The 22,033-nt window shown below is 40.5% G+C and overlaps 1 protein-coding gene across 1 annotated transcript; it reads right to left on the bottom strand.

The window, feature by feature from the left end:
• Positions 1-4,780: 4,780 nt before the first annotated feature.
• chrnb1l (cholinergic receptor, nicotinic, beta 1 (muscle) like) lies at positions 4,781-19,243 on the bottom strand (the record flags this gene model as incomplete). The annotated part of the gene is made up of 11 exons (XM_083937489.1): positions 4,781-4,921; positions 5,113-5,251; positions 10,892-11,070; positions 12,162-12,385; positions 12,908-13,093; positions 13,251-13,398; positions 14,744-14,852; positions 15,102-15,211; positions 15,595-15,639; positions 15,912-16,045; positions 19,195-19,243. 11 exons carry the CDS (start codon positions 19,241-19,243, stop codon positions 4,781-4,783), a joined length of 1,464 nt encoding a protein of 487 aa, XP_083793615.1.
• Positions 19,244-22,033: the final 2,790 nt, after the last annotated feature.

The raw sequence follows: 22,033 nt of genomic DNA, 5'->3' as shown, positions 1-22,033 counted from the left end.
GTGGTGAAAAAAAACAGAGACAATAGCAAGCATTGTCCATATCAGAGGTCAGGCGATGCAGTGTGTGTGTGACTTCACACTGTGGCTAAACAATAGTGCTTCAGCAATGGGAGAGGAAGTAATAACACATAATCCTGGAGGAAGTTATCCCCACTGTCGGGTTAATGGGAATGTGCTCACCTACTGGCTGAATTACCAATTTAGAATGTAATGAGGCTTTGCTAGCTAAGTCTCACAGGTCTGTTACTCTGCTTTTCCTCTTCCGCCACTCAGTTCTTTCATTTTCTCACATTCCTGCCCTTTCCTCCCACCTTCACCCACCTCTTCTATCGCTATAACTCTTTTCCTCTATACCTTATCCAGGCCTGGGTAATAGGCATCAAGTTTTAGTTGTTGAGGCCAACAAATACCCCATTGTTGCTAGGAAGCAATGACCCCGTAGCTCAGAGAATCTGTTTCCCTGTGATTCAGAGTTTGAGGAGGAAGAGGAGGAGGGGATGGTTTGAGGGTTGAAAGAATTGTGAGGATCAAGGTAGGATGTGGAAGATGAAGGAAAGCCAAAAAACATGAAGGTATGATAGGAGAGCTCAAAGCGCTGGCTGAGATGTAGAAGAGGAAGAAGAGGAATAAGAAGATCAAGGGCCAGTCCCGGGCCTACCAGTGCGGTTGCCACGAGTAACCTGATTTATCTGATGTCCTCTTGGCTGCTTTTCCACCCAGGTCCTAGATTGCAAAGAACACAAAAGAACATTGCTCTTTCCTCACTCTCCCTTTTACTACTGTCTTTTTTAAAAGCGTAAACACACATTTGTCTTGCTGGTTTAGCCGTTGCTTAACGCTCAATAGGAGCTGAAAAAGAAAACTAAATCAACCCAAAGAAGGGCACTAACAACATTCTCGGGGGCACTCCCTCCCATTTCAGAGGCCTCCTCTGGGTCTGAAGTGAGCAAGTGGAGTGTAAATCCAATGATTGAAGTCCTTTAAGTGCCCTTGGAAGTCACCGAGGCATTAGCAATAAAACACGCTGGGCCCACGGCTTTTCCCTGAAAAGCTCAGAGTGCACAAATGAGGGGGATGGCGCCCTTCTCTACGTGTCCCCTGTCTTTTTCTTCTTATGCAACAAGACTTGGCTTTTGTGCGGCAGCAGCAGGACGGAACCAATAGATTGTGTTGTTGGTCTTGTGGACTCACTCTTCTCATAAGAGCTTGGCAAGTGCTTCATGCAGGGTGTAAGCATATTTGGACAGTTGGACACTATGAATACAATCACAGAGTGGCTTTATGCTGCACCTTAGTGAGCATGAGCATGACTACAGTGCACCTGTGGAATGTGCTACGGTATATGCTGCTCAATTAAAACACGGAGAGGTCAAGTCAGAGAAAATGTATTCAAGTAAAGGTCCGGAACATCATGTCTAACTTGCGTTAGTGTGTTATATGTTGAAGAAGTCGCATCAGCGTCTGCACGTAAATAACAGATAAGTAAACATGTTATAAAACATTAACATTTTGACAATATTTGTCACTTAGTATTGAAGTGCACATATACACAATCCCTCTGAAGAAGTGCTGCATTTTTAAAAAAAAAAGAGAAAATAAATACAATAGCTCCTTGCCAAGGATTTTCCAGAGATGCCCGTCAAATTCATTTACCGTAATAATAAATGGATTATAGATCTGGGTACGTACAGGATTGCCTCTGGGTCCGGACTCGGACCGCAGTCAGCCAGTTAGTGAACTATGCTGTAGTGTAAGACAAACCTAATCAGCTACCAGACACAAGAACCAGCATATACTATTCTATACTATCAGTGGTTTTTTTTAATAATGTAATGCATTATGTATTACTTGTTACTGTCATTTCAAAGTAATTTGTTACATTATAATATTACTGTATTTGAAATGTAAGGCTTTTAAGGTACTTTTAAGTTACTCTCACCAAAATGACTGGAAACATGGATTGAGCATCCTAAATGTAGTTTATTAGGCTTAATGCGCACATTACACATCCAGTGAAGGGTGATGTGGTAGCTGCCTGAGTTAAGCTTAAGGCTAAAAACAGTAGAATATAATAGCAGCATTGATGGCTCATGGGCCGATACAAGGAACAATCATGGCAAGAACAGACAAAAGGTCAAAGTCTGGTAAATTACGTTAGAGATACTGTAACTTTAGGTCCATTCATATTTGAATCAATAGAGCTGGAGCCTACTGTGTTGTAACCTAACGTCTAAAGACATGACGTGCTATTCAGGGAAGTAGATCGATTTTTTTTGGATTTGCACACAAAGTGCACTTAACTATAATATTCTTCATGTTCTTGTCTCTGACAAACTGAAAGTAAAGGATGTATCTCCATCTCGCAAATGTTTTGTCCAACGTTGGGTCTGATGCTGCCGCAGTCATCAACTCATCAGTAACAACAGGAAGTAGCTCCTTGGCATGGATTTTTCTCCTCTGCTAATCTCACAATGTTTTTGGCAAATTTCTATAAAAACAAAACACAACCTCATATCAGGTTAAAAATGCTAAGATTTGAGTAAAATACTGTATTAGCCTTTTTTTTGGTAATGCCTTACATTACCGCATTACAGAAAAAAGCAATGCATTACAGTAATTACATTACTTTTGTAGTGCATTAAGCCCAACACTGTAAACAGTACTGTTCTATACTATACTAAAAACCACTGATACAAAATAGACCCAATTTGAGTCAATATAGCGCTGATACGATACTGATGGGTTGTTTTAAAGCCAGTGTAAGTGTCACTTAAATATCACTGTATGGGTTTTGAAGTTGTTTTGCGGTTGTATGTAGTTGTTTGGTGTTTCTTTGTAGTTTTTTCTGTGTCTCTTTGTAATTGTTTTTGTTTCTTTGTAGTTTTTTTTGTTACTCTTTGAAGTTCTTTTGTGTTTCTTTGTAGTTGTTTATTAATTATTTAATTTTTTTATTTCAAACTTGAAAAAAGGAATAACAACATAAATAGAAAAAATGTAAATGTAAAAAACAAACAAACAATAATAATAACAAACTCAGAATAACCTTTTTTTGTTGTTGTTGTTTTTTTGCCAGTAATAAAACACAAAATAACCAACAACATATTTAAACAGTTTAACATGTCTAAAAGGATTAACAAGAAGAATGACTTATTTAATGCTACCCCTTCTCCATTTTCAAACTTTACCACATACTGAAATGCTTTCTACATCTATTTCATAATATAGAGTTTAGATATTTTGCCTAGACACTTTTTTCCCTTCTTTTTTAAATACATCTTTATAATCTGTGATAAAGGCTTCCTTCTTCCTCTCTGTACTTTATGAAAATTCCTTCTTTATACATCTTTTTAAACTGAATCAGACATGCAACTTCAGTTTTGTGTTTCTTTTTAGATGTTTTGTGTTTCTTTGTAGTTGTTTTGTGTGTCTTTGTATTTTCTGTGCCTCTATGTAGTTGGTTTTTGTTTCTTTGCAGTTTATTTTTGTTTCTATGTAGTTATTCTGTGTCTCTTTAAAGTTATTTTGTGTCTCTTTAAATTTATGTTGTGTTAGTTTCCAGTTGTTTTGTGTGTCTTTGAAGTTGCAACCTATGAGGTTATTGTGTTTCTTTGTGGTCATTTGACTGAATTCCCAGCAAGTCTTGGCTATGGTGACCCTACCTTTGGACCTAAATTTAAGCAACTATTGTGTCAGCACTGTATTGAACCCAAATAGGTCAATTCTGTAAGAGCATTGTCGACTTCCTGACGCCGTAGTATGCTTCAAGGCGTCTACAATCATCAGACCAAATTCTTTTCTTGATTTCTGCGAACACACAGTCACAAGTGAATGAGTATTTGTGGCTATAGGGCCTCTAAACATCAGTGTTTCCTTCACTGTGGCAGAACGACTGGGTGAGTCGATGTTAGTTTTACAAGATTTAAAGCCTTTAGTCACATAAAAATGTTTTATAGTAGCTACTTCTATTGCCATTTATTTAATTATATTCTAGGTTCCAACTGTCCGTAGAGCACTGGTTCCATAATCTGTCAGTGAAGGACAGAAACAGTCTCAACAGTGAGCACTGGAAGAAGTGTTCAAAGATGACTGGAGTGAAACAGAGGGATCAGAGTTCTGCTTGTGGTAAACACATTATTTGAATACCAATAAAAAAAATATATTATTAATATTGTTATCTCACATAATGATGTTACTTGTATCTGAGAGAGGTTTCCAGGACCCCAAACAGAACATTAGTGTTAAACCTTCTTATATTCATATGTATGGAATTATGTATCTTTGCACCCCTTTTAACAACGGTGTTCTCATCTTTTGAACTGTCACTGCCCCCTACTGCTCACAAGCCTACATAACAATCATTAATTGTAATCACTGTTTTAGAGAGGACAAAACTAGTAGTTTCCTACATGTTCCACAAAGTAGAGAAGGCAAAAACACACTCACTTCTGAGGAGAATGTATTTCAAGTGTTTAGACTCAAATATCAAATATCACAATGTGTTAAATACATGATTTACACAAAAAAAGAAATGCAAAACCAGCAAAAGTTACCGCATAAACCTTCTAAAACTCTATACATGGATTCTGTTGTTGTGGAGGTTATGTGAACATGGTTCTACTTTATGCAGATATGCTACCTGCTTACAAAACATTTCAGAGAAGAGAAATATAGAATAAAGTCATGGAAAGTCACATCCGGTGATCTCAGAAATCACCAAGAAGAAGAAATGACAACCAAAGAATCAATTGAGCTCCGACTGTTTCTATTTGTGTTTTGACTTCTATGGGAAGGGGTTGTCGGGTGTATAGTTGAAACTGGCATCCAGGAACATGGCCAGGGTGCCCAGTGTGGTGATGATGACAAACAACCACAGGAAGAGGCGGTCCACCACGAGGGCTATGTACTGCCAGTCTCCTGTCATCTGGAGGGAGCACACACACACACACACACACACAAAAGCACTTACTGTAAGCCCTGAATCAGCAATGTACTGTATGTATGCAATGACACATGAACATCGCTGGGGCATGTTTGGAACACCCTGTGCTCAGGAGCCACAGACTGAATAACAAGCCGCCTGACAGTGCGTGTCGTGTCGAGCACATTTCTCACCGTGTCGTCCGTGTCCTGCTTCTTCAGCTGCTCGGCCATGTATGTCACAGCAGAGATGGCTGACTTCAGGTTGGGAGGGAGGATCAGACAGTAGCTGTCAGTGTTCGGGAACCGCTGGAGATGCACCGTGCTCCCACACCTTGAAGAAAGAAAGAAGTGGGAAAGTAGTGAAAGAACATTTAAACAATGCTGGAGTAAGGAATTAAGTTCAGTTCTAAGTCCTTATTTTCCAAGTTTCCAAGACATTTACATAGCTTTGGAACCTGCTGGTGCGTTCGTATAGACTGGAAAAAATGGCAGTCGTACTCTTTACAAGCATTTATAATCTAACAATCATATGTCGGATTTCCCCTGCTACCTGTTTGCAGTCTTTGTGCTGAGCTAAGTGGACAGACATTAGAGTAGTATCAATCTTCACATCAGACAAACTCAAGTTAGTAACTGTATTATTCAAAATGTCAAACTATGTCTGAAAAAAGACAGTTTATTATATTTGTATGCAATTTGTTATTACTAACTGCCAACCAAATATGTATGTGTTACACCAACTCTCCTGTTATTACCTCCCTTCATTTTATTTATTTTTAATTTATTTTTATACATAAAGAAAAAAAAACATCAAACATTGGGCATAAAACATGTACTTCAGAAGGAATTCAGCACTGTCTTGTCCTACATTATCATTTTAGCAAGTTTGTCATATGATAAGACAGAACCTGTGTTATGCACTATGGACACATAATAAAATTAAAATAAATCTAGAAACAAATATACATACAGGGAGGTGCAATTACAATGGACCATGCAGGATATCAGCTATTGAATCGTATAAATGATAGAAAAATGTAAAGAGATGTGGAAAATTTTACAAAAAGGTGCATGTTGTAAATATTACAAATTCTAGGAATAAAGTATCATATAGTTCACATCTGAATATGAACTGTATTATATATATATATATATATATATATATATATATATATATATATATATATATCAGTTTATTTTAATTAAGTCTATTATTTTTAATTACACTGAATGAATGAACAAAGTAAGTTGCTGTTTCCAAAAGAAACACGTTCTGATTTGTCCTTCTAATATCTAGACGAATGTCCTCTGAAAGAAGTGAAAACAGGCAGCGACCCCCTTCACAAATGCTCAATGAGCTCAGATTTATGTGGCGAATGTCATGAGTCACTAGCACAGCGTTGTTCACCTCTACTGTAACAAACCATCGCTGACATTAGCTGTCCAGTGTAGGACGACAAGTACAGATGTAGAAGTCAGTGTTGTCACTTCATAACATACAGTATGTGCCCTTGGGTGCCCTCTAGCCACTGACAAGCAACACTGCTGCAGGCTCCTTCATGCAGCTCCTCTGAACAGCTGAGTGACAGCAGCAGCACACTGACACAACACTGGGGCAACGTTCAAGCGTTGCCATGACCTCTGACCCCCTCGCACAGCTGTTCCATAAACCAAAACATAAGAGCGGAGAGAGAGTGTTATCGACAGCGTTCCTGTAGTGCCTTCATGCTTTTGTGCGTAACTCCGTAACTGCTCAACCATGGATATTGTTTTTTAAATATACCTCTACAATTTTTACTTTTTTGTATCCTTGATCAAGTGAAAACGGAACGTGCAGTCTGGTTTGTGCCAAGTTCAAGTTCACACCATCTTTTTTAAATGATTCAAACTCACTATTTGTTTATTCATGCATACTTGACCCAACAATAAATACTGTTCTTATATGAGGTCAGGTCACAGACGCTCGCGCCCGACCACGCTTACACAGGTCAAAGCGGACACTTAAATAGGGTGTTAACTATCTGCTCTTGCTGCCTTGTGCGTCCCATCACCACATTCACCGCTCACCTCCTGTAAAACTTGGATGTATTTTCTATACCCTCTCTACATTTTATGATAGTTATATATTAGTTTAAAGTTTATAGAACAGCCATTTTATTTCAACTGGGCTGATCATGATGAAACTTAATTTCTTCATTGTTATAATCCATACATATACTTAGAGTCGATCCTTTTAACAATACACAGTGTTTTTTTTATACATACCCTCATCAAAGCCAAAATATTCATGTTAAAATGAATCCGAACCTTTCTAATTCCAAACTCTATTTTGAAATGATGGCATGATAAGTAAGAACTAGTGGACTCAAAGATAACTTCATCGTTTGTTTCTGCTATCCCTTCATATGATGTCCTTGTGACAGTCATTTGCATTAGTGTACAGCCGGATTAACCCATCAACACATGGAATCAAATGATTCTGCTCATTTCTCAGCTTTCTGTCAGCTTTCTCTATTCAGTGTACAGTTTTCTTCATTGTTAGCTTTGCTCAGCTATCCATTAACTTGCTCATGTGTTAAAATAAACAGCTATTAACCCTCATTCTACCACCATATTTATCATTCAAAGCCTACTGACTCATGAATAAACTACTGTAAGAAATAACTATCATAGAAATAATGTACATTAGTATGGCTTAATTCTTCTCCAAACATTATACATTATGTAATTAATGGCATCTGAAGCAAAAAACCCAGAACACATGGTAAGTCACCATTATTTTAACTCGCTATTTGATTGATATTAACTTAAAGGTAATTAAATAGATGGAAATCAACTTGAATCTGTTTTATTTCATCTATTTAAAAAAAAAAAAACAGCTGAGGTGCTTTTGACTGGGGTCCTGGGTATTTTTAAAAAGTAGTTAAAACAGAAAGAGAAAACAACTAGAAAAGTGCCCTCAGTGGAGTGCAGATCTCAGCCAGGAGTGTCTCTGTGTCTTTGCTCATGAGAACTCCAGTCTCCTTGGTAAAGGACGTGTGCGTTTGACCCACTCATCTTGTATCCTGCCTAACTTAAGTGAATTATAACATATAATGTTTGGAATTAATCTGCATACACTCCATTACAAAATAAGACCAAATTGTTCAATGGATGTTAGTGTTTGAGCCACAGCAAAGGCCAACAAGGCTTGTAGCCAGAAATGCCTTCTGCCAGCAGTCAGTGACGGAATTAAACAGTAAATAAAATAAGGGTTTCAAAAAGTTTGATTTCTCACAACCACTAGAGGTCATTGGATGTAGTCAGTAGGATGAGGGTTAAGAATACAAAACACATTAAAGATTGGACATTAGAGATAGAGAGGTCTCCATTGATATACAGCCAGGGTCACCTCCTGAAGGAGTCTGGCACGACACAGTGCACCTGTCAGATTGACACCTCAGTACATGTCTGCAGTCCTTGCAGTCCATGCATGTAGTGCGTATACTGTAGGCTGTACATGATGTTAATTATGTGCAGAACCTCTGGCACCAGAGAGGGGAAGGCGTCAGTGAAGAAGCAGGACAAGTTATCAGGGTCACAGAGAGACAGCGCGACAACAGATGGACCGCAGGGCAATAAAAAGGAGCTACTAAGAGCTCCTGTAGGAATGGTGTTGCGTGTGTGTGTGTGTCAGTGTGTGTGTCTCTCTCTCTCTCCCTCCCTCTCTCTCTCTCCTTCTCTCTCTCCTTCTCTCTCTCTCTCTCTCTCTCTCTCTCTCTCTCTCTCTCTCTCTCTCTCTCTCTCTCTCTCTCTCTGACTTTTTCTGTGTGTGTGTGTGTGTGTGTCTGCATGCATGTGTGTCCACAGCTCATGGCTGAGCTATGTGTTGCTCTACATGCTGGATGCCATTCACATTCCACGGCTTGTATTCATTACTGCAGAAACATGGAGCCCCTCTCACTATGACACACACACTCACACACACAAACACACACACACACACACACACACACACACACACACACACACACACACACACACACACACACACACACACACACACACACACACACACACACACACACACACAAGCTCATGTACTGTTACTGTTTAGATTTATTTACATGTAGATATCCCTATTTTAAATATATTCATACTATAAACTGTACTCAGACACTCATCATGGGGGATTAAAAGCAGAAACAAAGAATATTACACACACAGTGATACCAGCTAAATACATATGAGCATCATTAAACATGCAGAGATATGTGTTGTAAAGAACAGCACCTGTCTTCTAACTAGCCCTCTGATGGAACAACAAGATACAGAGGGATGAATAAATTAAAAGACACACCATCTCCTCCACATCCTAAACAACACAATCATCCTCTGCCCCGATCACTCATCACCAGTCTTCCCTGCCGCACATCCATTCTTTACCCTCCCTGAATCCTCCTTTCTGTGGGATTACCCCCTAATGTCCAACCTAAACAGAGGCTTAGTGGCTGGCGACTGTGGACGCAGTGTGGGGCTTAGCTGGCTGAATACGATGCCTTTGGAACGGGATGAGAGATGCCCAGCAAAGGGTCTGGTTCACAGAACTGTGGAGCTGTTTATGACGCCACGGCTGGGTGGCAAGGCTGGGGTCTACTGGCAGATTAGCCCGAGTGAAGCCAGCATGGCTAGAGGGACAGTACAGTAAGAAGCAACATCTTAGATAGGCCTAACAGATTGTTATACGGTCAAGTGCTCAGCTCATTAAAGCGTTATGATTTATTGATCTATACACCCAGCGTTGGTACAGTAGGCCAAGCAGAAGAACAAAGAACAGACATAGAAAGAGCACCAGCTACAGACACTTCAATGCCATCAACAGAAAATAGAAAAAAGACGCTGCCCTCCTGCATGCACTGCTTGATAAACGGGAGATCTCTAAAAATGGCAGTACAGAAACACAGTAGCAAGAGCTAATTGCACCAACAATGGCCCCACAAAAGAAAACCTGATGGATCACTTCACAGAGTGGTTAGTTGGAATCCCAGTTTGGTGCTTTTACTTTTAATCAAAAAGTCCCAACAGTTCCAACAAAATGGCTTTAAGCTGTATTTGATGTCATTGTGCTAACATGCTCACAATGACAATGCCAACATGCGGATTTTCACAGGTAATCTTCGCTGTTTACATTTAGCACATTAGAATGCTAGCGCTTGCTAAATAGCACTAAACACACTAAATTAAATGTTTTGACTTTCCATTGGATTGTTGAGGCATTTTGTTTCAAACCACAAATGTCAGCCTCGAGGTGGTACGAAAAGCCAGGGGATGACCAAGTCACAAACATTCATTCATGGCAATCCATTTAAACATGCAGATTATCGTACTTCTAGCGTGGCTGAATCAGGATGAATGACTGATGGGTTTTACTGCAGGTCTGTGGTGTTTAACGGTCTTGACAGGTAAGACTATAGGCACTGTAACTCATTTGGCAGTTCATCTCTCTCAATGACTCAAACCAGGAAAGCTCGGTTTATGTTCCAATCAAGTTTGTTATACTCAAGACATATGTGTAAGCCTTCAGACATCTCATCTCATCTCATCTTCAACTGCTTATCCGGGGTTGGGGGCAGCAGCTTTAGCAGGGGACCCCAAACTTCCCTTTCCCGGGCCACATTAACCAGCTCTAACTGGGGGGTCCCGAGGCGTTCCCAGGCCAGTGTGGAGATACAATCTCTCCACCTAGTCCTGGGTCTTCCCCGAGGCCTCCTCCCAGCCACCCTCCTGAGAAAACCCATCCTCATTCTTTCGGTCATGAGCCTTCAGACATTACGTGCATTATTTTATAGGATGTTTCACACAAAAAATGTTTTCTCAGTTTCCTTAAATGACCCGGATAACCTTTCTTTAGTGAGTCGGATATTGGAGGAGACAGTAGGAATGGTTAAGCTGATTAAGTTATGCATGTGGTAGTTAACAAATGTGTCCTTACGTGTCTCTCCAGGGTATAACTAGATCAGGGTTGATCTCTCGAAAGAAGTACTCTCCTCCAGGCTGCCTGCCATTGAAGCTCCGGATGGTTGAGTCATCACTAGATTTCTCCTTCAACATAGGTTCCTCTGGGTTTGGCCTCATCATGCCGATGTACTTGGGCAGGATGTGAATGAATACCTGGAAGTAAAGAAATCAGGGACATAAGGGTTCTCACAGGCATTGAAATAGCCTAGATGGGTGAACAGTAGGGTTGGGAATCAACTCATGATACTATCATGTTGGCATTGCGATACAGCGGTACGACAATTCTGCCAAAGTCTATACATTAAAAGACAACCATGTAAAATACATCCAGATCTCTGTGTGTAACGGAAGAAGGGAAAATAGCCCTAAAAAGGCAAAAAGCAGGAATTATGTATTTTTCCACTGCATCGTGGTGCCAGTTTCACAGAATCAGGGAGACTATAAGCCGTAATCTATTTCTCATACATCCCACCTTCTCTCCTTTCTTGCCTACGCATTCATCATGTCCTCATTGTCATTGTTTGGGGATGTCAATCACCTGTTCATCACAGCAGAGCGACAAACCTACATGGTCCGCCTTTCATTTTGATACTGTCTCTATTTAGATTTAGATATGATATTCTCTTCCCGCCTCTAGTACGTTCATTCTGACACTACACACATCCTCCAACTCCACATCACCACCAGTTTCCACCGAGTCATCATTTCTTCAGCCCAGTAAGCCTCATCAGCCTCCATAGTGTCTGGACTCCATGGGGGATTTATGGATGCCCCTCAAGGCAGTCGCTCCTTGATTACTAAACTCCTGTAGAGTAGAGTACTATCTCAAACTATCTGTATTAAAATAACTGCTTGTTGCTACTAACTATCTCATATCACCTTCATTACGGAATAAATATATATTTTTCTCTATACGAATGGAACAATACACAATAAAGTGCATAGAGTCTTAGCTTAGTGCCACACACACACACACACACACACACACACACACTGACTGCCACTTGTGCCTGTCATCATGTCATCATTTCAAAGTAAAATGACTTATATATAATTTACAGAAAACAAAAAAAAGACAAAAAAATTAACCATAGAAATACTAATATCTCTCTTTAATAAAAATATTGATATTTATTACCGGTGTATAGCTAATGTTTCGACAAAAGAAAGTAATATGATATACTGCCATATTAATATTTGGTCCCACCCCTAGATATCAGGGAATTTGTCAAATCTAGCCTCACCTTTCGAACCCAGTTGGGCATAATGTGTGTGCTGGGAGTTCGGTGGTGCAGATTGAGGACGACTACGCTGAGGATGACAGAGAAAGTGACCAGGATCATGGTGAACATGACGTAGTTGACAATAATTGGGATGCCGAGGGAAGTCTCTGGGACCTTGTCAGCCAGCAGAAGCATGAAGACAGTGAGGGCGATGAGGACGGAAATGGAGAGAGTCATCTTCTCTCCTGGAGACAACAGGGAGAATGAATTATCTTCTAGCTTCTGTTTCATGTCGACAAGGGCAAACTTTAAGACGTGATCACATGACAATTTGTTGACGTATATGCAACTAATGAATTGGCTTTATCTAAATGTTGGAAAAGGCAGAAGGTAGCTGTTGTAGGTAAAAAGGCAGTTGCCTGATTTAGGACTGTCCAACAGATGACCTAAATCGAGTGTATGCTCCAAAAATTCCATAATTGTTCCATCAATTCTGTTGCTTTTTGTTGAATCTATATTTTCCGCTGTGTCAGTGAAACATCATTCTGAAATCTGGCCACACAACACCAAAGATTGACAAAGTACATGGCTCGCCATGGTCCCTTTCCTTCCATCCAAAATATATCAATCCTTTATATATCGTTGCCTCATAAAGTAGTCTGTATCAGACTAGTTTCCTGTCATGACATTAGACACTGTATCAAGGGGTAGTCTCATCTTGGAAGTGATGTGTAGTCACAGCGTCAAAACATGTCACATGTGCTGACCTGCTCCAGGAGGCAAGTAGAAGACAAATATAGCCAACACGCCGGTGAGGATGCAGGGCACGATGATGTTGATGATGTAGAAAAGAGGCTTTCGCTCTATGATGAGGTAGAAGGTGATGTCCTCGTACAGGTCCTCCTTGACATTCTTTCTGGAGGGTTTGTGACAGATGGCCCATTCTCCATTTTCTGTGGAGAAAGATGGAAAGGCGGTAATATGTATGCATAATATTATTTTAAATGTTCAGGACATGCATTACAATGGCCAAAAAGAAATAAAACGGTAGAAGAAAAAAAAAGAAAAACAGGATAATAGGTGCTAGATGAGGTCACTGAAGGCACCAACCAGTGAAAGCGTTCTCATCAATTACAATCTCTTGAATCTCTTTGCCCTCATCATCCAGAAAGTACTGCAGTTCAACCTCAGAGGCGTCATAGGTGTACGAGCGGAAAACCATGCTGCAGTTCTGCCAGTCAAATGGGAAGTACGACACCTGTGGGAGTGGACATTCAGAATTATTATTGTGGTCACTGTGGATCTCTGGGTCTCTCTCTCTCTCTCTCTCTCTCTCTCTCTCTCTCTCTCTCTCTCTCTCTCTCCCTCTCTCTCTCTCTCTCTCTCTCTCTCTCTCTCTCTCTCTCTCTCTCTCTCTCTCTTTCTCTCTCTCTCTCCCAGGCTCTCTTCAAACTTTGATAGGGGAATTGTTGGGTTCTTAGATTGTGGTCTAGACCTATTCTATCCTCCTGAGACACAGAAGAAAACATGATTTTTAAACATGATTTAAACTTTTACTCCATAAGAATTGAGATATCTTGTTTCTAGCGGCCTCTTTGGCAGTAAGATGTAATTGCAGGCGAGCCTGATCTTCCAGAGCCCTTCATCTTGTCACATTCATGGTCACTATAGGTGTTGACTTTTTTTTTTTTGCTCTTTTGTAAACTTTATTGAAACACATTCACCTCTCTACTTCCGGTCTGTCCACTATATGCTCCCCTCTTAAATCCATACACATGTCCCTATTACTCTTCTGCCCATACTACAAGTCCGACTCAGAAGTTGGAAGTTCCTGATTTCCGATTACAGGTGAACGCAGCATTACCGGCGTGACGAGATTGGCCAACGGACTAACTGCTGGGATGTCGCCACAGACACACCAATTGGAATACTCAGCAAAGAGGTGCCAAATGCTTTCATTAGGAACTTAAAAGACAACTTTAAGTAATTTGAATGTTATAAATGTATCACAAAAATGTATTTATATAGTACAGTAAATTTACAATTACATTTACGTTTAAGAAATGCCATATTTAAGGTATGTACATGCTTTTAACTTTTTTTTGTGCATGTCCAAAAACAAATAATCTATGCCTTTTCATCCAAATCTTTTCTACCTCATTCAGTGCTCTGTTTCCTATTTATTGAATATGCTTGAAAAAGGGAAGAAGTCCCAATGCCCCCGACAAAGGACATGGGTTAAAATGTGTATTTTTAGAAGGCTTAAAATGAACATGCTTTATAATATAGTCACTCACTTATCTCCCTTATTGCCAAAAAATGTTTTGTTCCCCCCATTCTGACACAATGTGTTCTGTTGGCCACACGCCCATGTGTGTGGCATCACTAGAAATCCCAGGATGTCCACTGTGACTCAAATAGAATGCATGCATGGTGTTTGAAATAAAGGCCTCGGTGTCATGTTTCCCCAGTCCTGAGATAACTTCAGCGATGATTTTATCACTAAAAATACAATTGAATGAATGTCCATGAACATATTTAACATTAGTACAATCAAGCCATAAATTGTCCTTCCTAACTTGCCATACGAATACAGACATTACCTCTATAGAGCAGGAGCTGCGGTAGATAGCTGGAGGAAGCCAGTTGACTGTTCCATCACTGTAAACCAAGACGTTGACGTAAAGAGCCACATCAAACTGACCATCATTACTGTAGGGAGAAAAGACAAATGTGACATGTTTTAGAAATGTTTCAATACCATGACCTTGCAGTTCTTTAAAACATATATCCAGGGCATATCTGTATATGTTAACTAATATATCTTAATATCTCAGTGATTTTTTTTATGAACAAGTGGTGGACTGAGCGATTGACTGTCAGGCTGACATTGCCATCTCTAGAGCCATGCTGTAGTGTGCAGTGTATCCTGTAAGGACAGACTGCAGACAGATCACTCACTTGTTTATGAGGTAGATGTCAGGACGCCACACTTTGTTGGGAGGAATCCTCAGAACTTCAATGTTGTCATATTGCTCTGGGTTCCATGACAACCTGTAGTCTGTCCATGCCTGGGAAGGAAGGAAGAAAGGGAGCGAGGAAAAATAAAGGAAGTGAATTACAGGGATAGTGGAGCAGACAGGACGACATGTCTTTGTCACACATCCTACATCCTAGTTTTTCCTTTGATATGGAATTTATATCCCAATGACACTCACACCACTGTCACAAACACCCAAAGTGCCCTGATTTCTAATTAGCGAGGGCGAGGGACAGAAATGAAAGAGCGGGTCAGACAATGAGAGAGATAAGGCAAGAAATAATTTGTGGTTATGAAAAGTGACAAGTCCATTTGAGGGCAGAGCGACAGAGCAGTGGAGAGAGAGGAGACAGGAGTCGGAGCAGCAGAGCGTGGCTCCGTCAGTGATGAAGATGAATGTTTTCATTCTCATACCAGATTCATGAACACGTTGGTTGTCATCTCTTCGTTCTTCTCATTCTGTAGCGGGATAGAGAGACAGAGAGAGACAGACAATGAGATACATTAGTGACGCCAACATATCTTGTGTGTGACATTGCTGTTACTTTCAAACCTGCTATATGGAAACTAATTAGGTATTCACCCAGCAGTGATCTGGACTGCTGAAGAATAGCGCGGCATTTTCTTAAGATCACTTCATAAAAACAACCTGATAGCCTATGGAAAAGACTCAAATATTTCATACAGATGTATTTGCATGTGTGTATCCGTGTGTATGTATTTGAATTTACCAAGCTGACAAGCTGGGAGAGGGTCATCCCCACTCGAACCATCACCTTCTCTTCCCAGTAATGAGCTGGTCTAACTTTCATGTTGTAGTTCTCAAACAGCTTCTGATGGAGCCTCCGCTCTGTTTCTGAGGCTCCTGGATGAAAGGATCGATGCAAAGAGACAGCAGTGATGAGGGGGGAAGAGGTACTTAATATTTCAAGAGCTACCTGAAATAAAAATGCGGATTGTAAACTAAAAAGCAGTAAAAAAAAAAATGGGAAGATTGGATCTATATTTTTCATCCAGTGAGAGTGCCTTAACAAGGTAACAATTGGCTTGACAAAAAACCTCACTGAATCTCACAATAAAATAGAATGGATGCTTCACACACATCTTCAACCCGACAGAACAGAAGATCGAAACAATCACTGCAGTTTCAAGATTAGTGTCATCAATTCCGTATCTGACCAAACATTATTTTATCCTGTTAGACATTTGTGTGAAATGTCAGAATTAATGTAGGAACTCTTGAGTTACGGCAAAAAAACGCTTTTTGCGAGGTCACAGTGACCTTTAACCTCTAGGGGTTCCTGAGAAATCATGATCACAAGAATGGGACAGGCGGCTGAACAGACAACAGGCAAACATAATGCCTCAGGCAACAGATGTCGCAGGCGCAGAGGCATAAAAACGTGAGATATAACATCTCATATGTGAGACATGATAAATTCAAGGTTTTTGCAAGATACCTTGAAGCGTCATTCCGGTGTACGATCATCCCAATGTTTTTCGACAAATTTGGTCATAAAATAAACCATTGAGACAATTTTTTCCATCTATGAACAATTAACGGAGAAATCTGGGAGCTGGACTGGCTAACTGTGATTAGCTCGGGGCAGTACGGTGCAGGCATTAAAACTGCTTTTTTTTTTAACCACTAATACTGCTCAAAATAACACCAAACCTTACATGAGACAAGTCCCTTAAAACAAAGCACCAATGGGCTCCTTCCTTTTGGATTACATTTTGGACTTGAATGGACTTTACTACGAGACGAGCTGGTACCAGGGCCAGTAGGTAAGTCTTTCAAAACATACTTTTATTAAACTCCAGGTTCACTCACAATTATTTGAATCCGTATTAGTGGTAAAAAAATAAAAAGCCGTTTAAATGCCTTCAACGTGCTGCCCCTGGCTAATTAGTGTTAGCTAACAGCCGGCGTTGTACTGGCCCTCCAGGATATCTCCCTCAATCGTTCATACACGAAAAAATTGTTTCAATGGCTTATTTGATGGCCGAATTTGCTAAAAAAGACCCTTGAGATGATATTACACCGGCATTACGCTTTCATTTTGACATTTGAATTTATGTAATAATGATAGATGAAGCTTGCCTGATATCAGACAGAAATGCCAAAGACTTATACTCTCACAATACTCTCTAAACTCGGTGAAGTTGATGGATTCAGTGGTCTAGAAGAGTTTGCTATCGATGTCTGGGATTCATCAGTGTTTTCTTATTTTTGCTCTTCTTTAAGGTAAGAGAACATGTTCAGAATGGCCGAGGCCACTCTTATCATGATGTGAAAAAAATATCTGGCTTTCACAGGCCGCAAATCGTTTGTCCAATGTAAAGAAACATAAGTTTGAACCCATCACGTGTCACTTTTCCATTACACTGCCACTTTATTTTATAAACTTGCTGTTTAGACAAACGGTCAAAACGGTTTTAAGTTACAGGATAACTTACTTATTTAAGTTATAATAACTGAACATTGACTTTTGGTTTCACACATGACATGAACAGCACCCTTCTGGGTGAAAGTCTCAGTGCTTGTTCGACCCACCCATCCACCCCGACCTCCTCCCTATGCACACTTTGTCGCCTCAAACGTCACCTCCTCGTTTGTTCCCACCATAATTACTACTGCCACTACAGGTGGCCACCTAACAACAAATGTAAATGTGGGTCATAATAAATGGGTCGTAATAAGCTGCTTGCACAAATGACCTATGGGGTTGTTTTTTAGGGGAGACATTCAACATTAAATTTGAAGTATTCAAAGCACTCTGCGTGATGACAGGCATCCAAAAATGTGCCTCAATACCTACTGATGATGGACTGACTTTCATTCCAAATACGTGACAAAACAACATGTGGAAAAGACAGAGAAGGACAGACAGGACATGCAAAAGAAGCAGTCAGCAGGGCAGGTGGTGGTGGCGTACGATGGGTAGCAAAGGTGACTGAGCTAATGTAATTGATATGCAGCAGGGGAATGGGATCAAAGGGATGTCTCAGATACCAGCTCCATCAGGGACAAAAATAGACTCTGATTAACAAACAATGATGTGTTAATATGATTCATTATATGTTCCAGAGCAGGAGAGTCTTGGCTTTTTTTTTTTGCTTTCACAAGGAACAACATATACATCTTTGACAGGACAAAGACTATTTTTTTTCCACTGGGATTTCCCCCTCTGTGTCTCTCTTCCCTCCCTGTTCTCTTGCTCTTGGCTCCTCTTTGGGGAAATACAGTTGTAAAATTACCCTTGCTGAAGGACTTACAACGATACAGGTACAACAGCTCCTGTGGAGGTCACAAACCAGAGCAAGGCAGCTTTCTCCTCTCCACTCCCATTGAGTGGTCAAAAGGTCAAAGTCAAAGCCCTTCAGCTGAGATAAGAACTAGTCATCGCAAATCGATTTTAATTATGATTTTATCAACAACAAAAAATCACAGAGGAAGTGGAATCAATACCAATGTAACTGAACAGGCAGAGTGCGGTGGTGTGAGATGGTTGTTTGTTATCTAATCTGATCTCTGGAGCTGACTGCAGAATGCTTCAATTTTTATGCTTGCCAATGGAGGTGGAAAGGTTTCTCCTCTGGGAAGCCCAACAGGAGATAGGTAGCAGTGTTAGGACGGACAGGAATGGAAAGATTGCACCACAGGTCACCAGCAGGCACAAGGCATTTGTTTGTTTCCCAAGCCTGATATGGGGTCACAGGTCAAAGTCAAAGGCAGTAAAACATTTTTGTTTTCCTTTTTCCCCCTTTTCTCTCCATCTCTTACTGTCAAACCTTAAGCCAAAAGGCACAGGAGCTGTATATTTGGTTAGTTCAAAGGTTATTGAGTTGGTAATTGTAACCAATTAGTGCCAACAAGTGCTTCATGTCTTACATACAAATTCAAAATACATTTAGATTGATCACATTTTTTCTACAGAACTTTAAATCAGCTCATGTAAAACAGAGAAGATAGTCAAAGATGCAACAAGCATTCCATAAAATTGTACTTACCAGTAAAAGTGAGACAAAGACAGCCGCATACAATGATAAATGTATTCATCTTCACATGAATGATCATCCTCCTTATTTGTCCAGTCATGACAATCATGACATCTTACACTTTGATGTGCAATCGAAGGCCCAGCTCTCCGCTATAAAAACACTGTGACGCCTTCACCTGGAGTTAAGACGGAGTGCCCTGAAGAGACACACCTTTCTATCTCTTAGCTACATGTACACCTTCAGTTGGATTGCGGCTAGCTGGCACATTCAGCAGCACACACTGTTCAGCCCTCTCTCCTGTCCCTTGGTGTCTTTGTGGCCATGGCTCCATGGGTGAAACCTCGGCCTGATTGGGTGCGCATGCTGGGAGTGACGAGAGGGTGGAATGTGTTTGTACTGGGAAGCCTGTGGGGCAGGCACCTGTTGGTGCTCGCCAATCTGTGGTTTGCACTATTGGGACGGTGGGTGGGTGGGAGGAAGAGGAAGTGGGTGGGATGGGGTAAAGGAATGGCAATGGGCTACGGGTTATGACAATGGAGATATATTTGGGGGGAGAACAAGTAGGCAGGGTGGAGCGTGGAGTTGATTGGGGGGTCGACTTTCTCTGTGGACAAAGAATGATTGGTGGTGGTTGGGAGCCGCAGTGGTTAATCGGTGGCATCTCCTGCTCATTTCATGCCTCCTTTATCCTGTAATTGACCTCTCCTCCTATTCTTCTTTCCTGTCAAATCTCCTCTACCTCTTTCCACTCTCCCTTATTTGGTGCAGTGAAAGTCATTCCACTTGTCCTGTGTTATGTCTGGTAATAATGGTGGAATTCAAGCTGCATTATATCCCCGGATAGAATTATAAAAATTTGATTTTGTTTTTCCCGTCACAAATAAACACAAAATAATGTAATTTAACAGAATTGACACTCAAACGGGTTGTGGGTGTAATTGTTTCGTCATGGGAAGAACTTCTCTTCAATATCCCTGTTCTAAGTCGTTTGCAGTTGTAAGAACAAATATTTTAAAAGTATCCAGGAAAAAAAATGCAAAATGAATCAAAGCCACTGTGTGTAGAATTGTAAGATTCCTAACTTCCCAATTGGTACCTCCCAGTGGTACAATCCAAAAACACACTGTGGTAGATGGCAGTAGGCAAAGAGAGAAAAGTAAAGGAATAAAGAAAAAGCAAGAATTGGATCTGACCTAGCACACTGAACGGAATGGTCCCGACATGCCCATGTCGGCCTAAGTTATGTTTTACCCGTTTCGATTGAAACAGGCCCCGCCCTCAAAAGGGCCAGACTTGTATGCTCACATATTTCAACCACTTTTTTCTACTGTCACTTTACTTGTGTTTCATGAGTGCATGCTGTTTACATGTCCCAGGACTGGATGGTCAGCAGAGCTCTTGAACGGCCAAACGGGTCTGCGGTCAAATTTCAATTTCAGATGTCAGTTCCAGTCATGGACTGGCTGGGCCAGTTTAATACTGTCTGGATGCGAGCAGCCGAATGGCCCCTCCCAACCTGGCCTGCTCTGCTTTTTTTCAAATATAATTGGCTCAGCCGGACCCTCGTTACACAGAGAAAACAAAAATGTCAAAAAGAAAAAAGGGTGGTGGTGGAGATTAAAAAGAAAAGAACAGCAACGTATTAAAGTTCATTATTGTTACCATTGTTATGAGTCTAGTCCAGTGACTATTGTGGAAGTGATGCTGGGACACAGGAGGACTCCAGTTATGGTGGTAATGAGGAGGAAAAGGATAAAGAGGAGGTGGACAGGCAGCAGGACCCAGTAAGTGCAGTTTGCAGGGTTGGATAGGACTTGGCTCTGCAGTAGCTACTCCGTTGCTACCATACAGTCTAAAGCCACTACTGTTGCTGTAAAACGGGGGAGCGTCCAAACCTCATTTTACTGTTAGAATTTGATTTGGTCGGGAAGTTTGGAAGAGCCAAATGATTAAATTATTTTGTCCTCCATTCATGTTATTCATCTTCAATGACATTAAATTACTTTATAAAGAAAATGTGTTCACTATATATGTATATAAACCTGTTAACTTATAACATATAGTCCCTGGAATTGGGCCCCACTTTGGCACTTGAAATGGACCCCCAGATGCTTAAGGCTGCATCTGCACAATGTTAACTGTGGTAAAATTCCTCTGAATTTAACAATGAAAACACCCAAAGACAAGTTAACGTCTATTTTAATGTATACATTATCATGTATCGTTAAATCTCTATCTTGTTGCTAAAACAACATGTGTGTTTTACTCTAAAGCATTATGTTGTACTGAAGAAGACTTGAACTAGTGACTGAGACCATAAACTCATGTTTACTGAGGTAAATCACTTGAGAAGAGGGGTCATTTTCCCACGGACTTCTAAAAAAACAGACTTCTTTTTATAACCAGTGGACATCAGAAATAATGCAGGTTTAAGGCATTTTAATGTAATTTATCAAGACAGGGATCCATGGATATCGATCTATCTATATGTTTGTGCAAAAAAGTAAGAGAGATAAATAAATTGCAGGTAGTAGAGCAGAAAACACATCATTCAGCAGAGCAAAGATGACATGGTGTGAGTAAAGAGGTCTCCGAGCCATTAAAGTGAATATACTGTTTGTATGAGAATTAAAATGACAGATGCTGAAAGACTCGGCTCCACAGATGCTGTGAAGTGAAACACTTCTTGGCAGAAGCAGTGAGGTGTTGTCAATAGTGATAGAGACGTGTTATAGAATTCACGAGTTTGAGCAGAGAAAGAGCTCCTCTGTCTTGCTGGTGTCGAATTTGAGCCCAGATTGAGGCATGAAAAGATAAGCATGTGTTGAATTAGACAGAGAAAAAATAG

Source organism: Echiichthys vipera, assembly GCF_963691815.1.
Source record: "Echiichthys vipera genome assembly, chromosome: 22".
NCBI classification, from domain to species: domain Eukaryota; kingdom Metazoa; phylum Chordata; class Actinopteri; order Perciformes; family Trachinidae; genus Echiichthys; species Echiichthys vipera.
This window is presented reverse-complemented; position numbering and strand designations above follow the sequence as displayed.